Source organism: Carlito syrichta, unplaced genomic scaffold, assembly GCF_000164805.1.
Source record: "Carlito syrichta isolate Samal-C Ts95f unplaced genomic scaffold, Tarsius_syrichta-2.0.1 Scaffold306949, whole genome shotgun sequence".
In the NCBI taxonomy this organism is placed as follows: Eukaryota; Metazoa; Chordata; class Mammalia; order Primates; family Tarsiidae; genus Carlito; species Carlito syrichta.
In genome coordinates, this window is record NW_007251045.1 from 224,936 (window position 1) to 231,010 (window position 6,075).

Genomic DNA, 6,075 nt, shown 5'->3' on the forward strand with positions numbered 1-6,075 from the left:
GGGCGGGGGCGTGGCCAAGCGGCGACGCACAGTGGAGGCGGGGCCTCCGTGATCGGGCGCGGTGGAGTGGGCGCTTCCTGGCTGCGGCGATGGCCGGGAGAGGGAAGCTGATCGCAGTCATCGGAGACGAGGACACCGTCACTGGTTTCCTGCTGGGCGGCATAGGGGAGCTTAACAAGAACCGCCACCCCAACTTCCTGGTGGTGGAGAAGGATACAACCATCAATGAGATCGAAGACACTTTCCGGTACGGGAGCCGCGAGGCCTTAGAGGGCCCTTCTGCCGGGGAGGGGGGAAAAGCGCGGGGAGACTGCGGCGGCGGCCTGGGGACCCAGGTGTCAGGCCCCTGGGGGAGTGCGGGCGAGGGGTGGCCCTTCGGAGCGGAGGCCTCCGCGCCCCAAGGTCCCGTTTGGGACTCGGCGCGACCGAAGCTGTGTCAGGCGCGCGCCCGAGCTCCCCGCCTCACATGATGGTGTGTCAGGACCGAAGGCAACAGAGCTCGTGACGGGCCCCGCCCCTCGGCCCACCCGCCCCCGCGCAGGTCCGGACGTCCAGAGCGTCCGCTGCCCGGCGCCGCCAGCCCCGGCGCCACTTTAGGGCCTCCTGGGGGGAGCTCGGCTGTCTTGCGGATTGCGGGATAAAGGAACCGCACACCCGACGAGCACCTAGGTGAGCTCGGGCTTTGTTGCATTTTCCTCTCCTTTAGAGGCGCACGGTCGTCCTGTAATCGTCTTACAAGTGAGAAAACTCAAGCCCAGAGAGGTTAAGGCACACACCCAGAGTCAGGAGTCTGCAGAGGCAGAGCTGGGATTCAAACCCAGTCTCCACCCTTTCTGCCTCTCTTAAGCCGAACACTGCAGCTCTCCTCGTCTGCCTGGGACTCTCCCTTTCATCTTGAGCACAGTAGGCAGGATATCAACACTATCTAACCTTCTGCCAAGATCTTAGGCTTTCTTTTTTTTTTTTTTCCCTGAAATATGTGACTCCTAGCTATTGGTTTGTTTGTTTGTTTGTTTTATAAAGATGTGGGATACAATTCAGGGTTAGGTATATAAACACTGATCATGCAGGGACGACGTTTTTGCACTTTCAAGTCCTTACTTCCTGCCCTGGGTCAAGGGCGGGTGCTCCACAGTATGGGTGTAAGTCTGCCTTTAATCCAGAAGGTGACCTGGTGACTAAAATTGAGGGTGTCAGTCTCCTGTTCCTTCCCTCGCCCCTTCTCTGGGACCCCGGGGCCAACCTCAGGAGCAAGCCACCCACCTGTTTCACCCTAAACAACCCAGTCCAGAGCTGCCGGCTGAGACAGGTTCCTGATGCCTGGTGTCTGGTAGGCCCTGGCATGGAAGGCTGTTATCTCTGATCTCTAAGCTGCCTGCTAAAGTGACCCAAGTTGTCATGAGAGAAGGACAAATTTTACTTCAAGAATTTTCCATGTTTCCAACCAAAAGGAACCTCGGTGAGCATCCTGTCTAACCTACCCCAGTTCCTGGCATGGGATAGGTGCTCAGTAAATGGTTTTTGTTTTTTTTTTTTTTATTTTTTGAGTTGGAGTCTCACTCTGTCGCCCAGACTGGAGTGCACTGGCCGCTCCCGGCCACCGCAACCTCAACCTGCTGGGCTCCGACGATCCTTCTGCCTCAGCCTTCCGAGTAGCCGGAATTACAGGCGCTCGCTACCACACCTGGCTAATTTTTTGATTTATTGTAGAGATGAGGTCTCGCCAAGTTGCCCAGGCGGGTCTCAAACCCGCGGGTTCAGGCAATCCACTCACCTCAGCCTCCCAAAGGCATGGGATTACAGGCCGAGCCACCAAGCCCGGCTAGTAAATGGTTTTTAACAAGTAAAGAAATAAATGAATGGGTGGGTTGGCACAAGAAAGAAGGATTGCAGGACTAGGTTCTGTCTGCAGAAAGTGTGATTCCTTCATTGCTGTTTTCTTTTTCTCTCCTGTGTTCTTGGCTCATTCAAACTTCCCCTCCACCCATCCCCTACATTCATCAGCAAAGACCTTGAGACCTTCAATGGTCTCATCAACCTTATTTAAAAAACAAACAAACAACTTGGAGGCAGGAGGATCGCTTGCACCCAGCAGTTCAAGGCTGTAGTGAGCTGTGATTGTGCCACTACACTCCAGCCTGGGCAACAGAGCAAGACCCTGTCTCTGAAAAAAAAAGAATTTGTTTTCTTTTTAAAAGTGAATGTGTTCATGTGGTTCTCAGATTAATATTTAAAAGGTTTACTGTGAGGAATCTCACTCCCACCTACATCCTTTCTCTCATAACTTCCTCTTCTTCCCCTATGCATAACCACTCCATTTCTTCCATATCCTTTTGGTATTTCTTTTTGCAAATACTAAAGGATGTGCATATATATACATGCATGTATATATTTTTATCATCTCCTTTCTTACACCAAGATAGCATATTTAATACACTGGACATATCCTAATTAATCTTCATTACCAGTTCCCTTGGAAGCCTTCCAGGCAGGGGAGGTAGAAGCCAGCGGGGATCAGCATGGCTTTGGCTTTGGAGTGAAATGGATTGTGGGGAGAGAGAGCTAGGTGTGGCAGCCTTTCCCCGTCCTCTGTCCTCTCTGGTCATGCTCACTCCCCTCTATAGCCCAGCCCAGCAGCTCAGGTTGGGTTGTGTGGGTGGGAGGGATACAGGAAGTCCTCAGAGCTGTCCTGGACACCCTTCTCTTCTCCACCCACAGGCAGTTTCTAAACCGGGATGACATTGGCATCATCCTCATCAACCAGTACATCGCGGAGATGGTACGACACGCCCTGGACGCCCACCAGCGCTCCATCCCGGCCGTCCTGGAGATCCCATCCAAGGAGCACCCTTACGATGCCGCGAAGGACTCCATCCTACGCAGGGCCAGGGGCATGTTCACTGCAGAGGACCTGCGCTAGGGCGCGCCCACAGTCTCTCCCTCAACTCCAAACCTCTCCACAGCCTTGCTACCAGTCCTTCTCTAAGTTTTGAGCCTCTGATATCCAATTCCCCGCCCCTTCCGACTCCACCGAGAGGCTTCTAGGTTGTTAAAATCCAGGCTGGTTAGGGGCAGGAAGCCTGACTGTCTCCTCTCTCCACTACCTCGTCCCTGTGCTGTTACACAGTGTCATTGTCGATGTTAAATTAAAGTAATATTCTTTCTTCTCTCCAACTGGGCCTGGATGCTGGATAGAATGCGTGCATGGTGAAGCTGTCAGGAAAAATTAGGTTGGCAAGGATGGAAAAGGTTCTGCCAGTGACCTAGGTATAGAACAGCAGGGCCAGAAAGATTGTGCCAGGAGGCCCTAGCTAAGAACTGTCCTCTGGCTAAAAGAAGACCAGCTCTGGAGGGTGGGAAGGATGGGAGGAGGCTTGAGCTCAGCCTCTGGCTCCCCCCCCTCGGTCTGCTTTGGGCTGGGAGGGGGGCTGTCCCAAGGGATGGACGCAGAAAGCACGGAGACCTCATTGCCTGTGATACTAGACCCAGCCCGGGTCCTGTGGAGGCTCGGGGACCACAGCTCTTGACCACAGCCCTGGCCCCAGCAGTCTCCGGAGGTGGAACCCTGGCCCTGTGTGAGGTGAGGCTTGGTTGCCAGGTGACTGTGCCAGGGCAGCCCCCACTGGCAGCAGCACTCTGCTTGCTGTGCTCCCCCTTCAGCCGCAGCCACCCTGGTGCGGCTCCTACTCTTGCCACCATGTCGCGGCAACTCAACATGGACACGCTGCGGCAAAACTTCTGGAAGGAGGAGTATCTGCGGGAGAAGATGCTGCGCTGTGAATGGCACCGCAAGTATGGGTCGGTGGTGAAGGCCAAGCAGAAGGCCAAGGCTGCAGCCCGCCTGCCTCTCAAACTGCCCACCCTGCCTCCCAAAGCCCCACCCTCTTCCCCACCTGCCCCCGAAGCAGTCCCTTCCAAGGCCCCTAGCGCCGTGCCCGAGGCTCCTTTTCAATCAGAAATGTACCCAGTTCCACCTGCCACCCGGGCCCTGCTGTACGAAGGCATCTCCCACGACCTCCAGGGCCGCTATCGCTACCTCAGCACCCGGAAGCTGGACATGCCAGAGACCCGCTACGTTTTTCCCGTCACCACCAACTTCATGTATGGCTGGCAGCTGGGTGAGCCCTACCTCTCGGAAACGGGCCACCTCGCAAACAGTGCACCTGCTGTGTACCAGCGACATTCGAGTGGAGGGTCTACACCATGAAGGGCCAAGTTTCTTGGAACTAGGGGGTGACGGGGAGGGGCAGAGAAGCAGGTGCTTGTGCTGGTGGCGACTGTTATGACAGGAAAGGCCTTTCTGAGGGTCCAAGGCTGAGAGCCAAGTGAAAAGAGGGAGGGGCTCGGGTTTTAGTACCAGGGGAAGGCAGTGGAAGGTTCTAAGCAGGTTTTAAGAGTGACACTTTTTAAAAAAAAAGTCACCCTGACTGTTCTGTAGCCAGTGGCTTTTTCAGGGGAATGTGTGGGGTTGGGCAGGTGAGTAAGGCATCACCTTGAGTTGCCTGCGACAGTGGCTGGGGGGATGGGGTGTGAGCAGTAGAGCCAAAGTGGATTCAGGATGTTTGGGAAGCTGCTGTGTCTAAGTCTGGCCCTTATGAGCGAGGTCAGAGCTGAAGATGAAAATCTGGAAGTTGATAGAATATTGAGAGGTGCTATTTAAAGCCCTGAGGCTGATCACCTGGGGAGCTCAAGTTGCAGAAATCTAACTGGAGGGGCAGCAGAGGGGTGGAGCCAGGGGCGCACAGGAGATGGTGTGGGCCGGAAGGCTGTCCACCTGGGCTGGGTCAAGGCCATTAGTAACCAGAGCTTGGGTAGTGTGAAAAGAATAAGCCTGCTAGTGCTGGTGAGCCATGCTGCAGCTCCCTTTGGCATCTCTTGAATTACTTTTTTTTTTTTTGAGTTGGAGTATCACTCTGTCACCCAGACTGGAGTGCAGTGGCTGCTCCCAGCCACTGCAGCCTCGACCTGCTGGGCTCCAGGGATCCTTCCGCCTCAGCCTTCCAAGTAGCCGGAACTACAGGCGTGCACTACCACCCCGACTAATTTTTGATTTATTGTAGAGATGAGGTCTCGCCAAGTTGTCCAGGTGGGTCTCGAAACTGTGGGCTCAGGCAATCCACTCACCTCAGCCTCCCAAGGCGCGGGATTACAGGCTGAGCCACCGAACCTGGCTCATCTCTTGAATTTCAAGAGGGATTCCTCAGCCATGTCCTCCAGCTGCCTGAGTGTCTTGTAGAAAAGGTCAACTTAAGATTTGGCCCCGAAACTTCCTTCTTTTCCCCAGGGCCCTAAGAGGGAAGTCAAGGAAGCGATTATTTAACAAAGCAGGTGGTGCCCTAGAAGGAGAAGCAGGAAGCACTGAAGCCCCTATGCCTCAGAAGCACTTTTTATTTCTTCCCACAAAGTGGCTACAGCAGGGGCAAGTTCCCAGGGCTTTGAAGACGGGCAGGGCTCCCACCTTTGTGCCCTGGGTCCTTCCCTGGAAACCCACTCCTGGCCTCCGGTGTCTCTTCCCAGGCCCCCCAGTGAAGCAAGAACTGGTCTCCTGCAAGATGTGCCGCATCGAGTCCTTCTTCCGCAAGAATGGGGCCTTCGCGCTGCTCGATCCGTGGGACCTGGCCCTCTGACCTTGGGCCAGGCGGTGGGCAGAGCCGGGGGAAGAAATAACAGACCTCCTGTGGGCGAAGCTGCCGTGTGCGTCTGTGCTCTCTGCCCTCCAACACCGAGGCTGCATCCGCGTCTTTCTGGAACTCCCTCTGACCTGCAGTTGCCCTCATGCTTCTTCCTTGACCCCCATCCCGTTAATCGTGCCTTGAAGGATCCAGCAATGACCGGAGGGAGCTGGGAAGGGCGAGCGCTACTCCCCGGGCGCAGGCTGCTCAGCGCCCGAGGGCCACAGCAGCCCCTGGAAGTTCTGGGTGTTCCTGGCGAGAGCGTGGCCTATCATCCTGGATGCCGAGAAAGGCGAGACCCCTCCCACCGCCACACGCCTCTCTGCCCGCCCCTCACCTGGCCCCAAGGGCTCTCAGCCGCCCGGTCCTCTCCCGGTGCACCTGTTCCAGCTGCTCTCGCAGG

At 55.8% G+C, this 6,075-nt stretch overlaps 2 protein-coding genes across 2 annotated transcripts; both read left to right on the top strand.

Moving 5' to 3' along the window:
- The first annotated feature begins 6 nt into the window (after positions 1–6).
- On the top strand, positions 7–3,174 carry ATP6V1F (ATPase H+ transporting V1 subunit F). The gene is made up of 2 exons (XM_008063593.1): positions 7–247; positions 2,719–3,174. Exons 1-2 carry the CDS (start codon positions 90–92, stop codon positions 2,918–2,920), a joined length of 360 nt encoding a protein of 119 aa, XP_008061784.1. The 5' UTR covers positions 7–89; the 3' UTR covers positions 2,921–3,174.
- Positions 3,175–3,697: 523 nt separating this feature from the next.
- Positions 3,698–5,691, top strand: LOC103265948. The gene is made up of 2 exons (XM_008063594.2): positions 3,698–4,118; positions 5,518–5,691. Exons 1-2 carry the CDS (start codon positions 3,698–3,700, stop codon positions 5,625–5,627), a joined length of 531 nt encoding a protein of 176 aa, XP_008061785.1. The 3' UTR covers positions 5,628–5,691.
- The last annotated feature ends 384 nt before the right edge of the window (positions 5,692–6,075 follow it).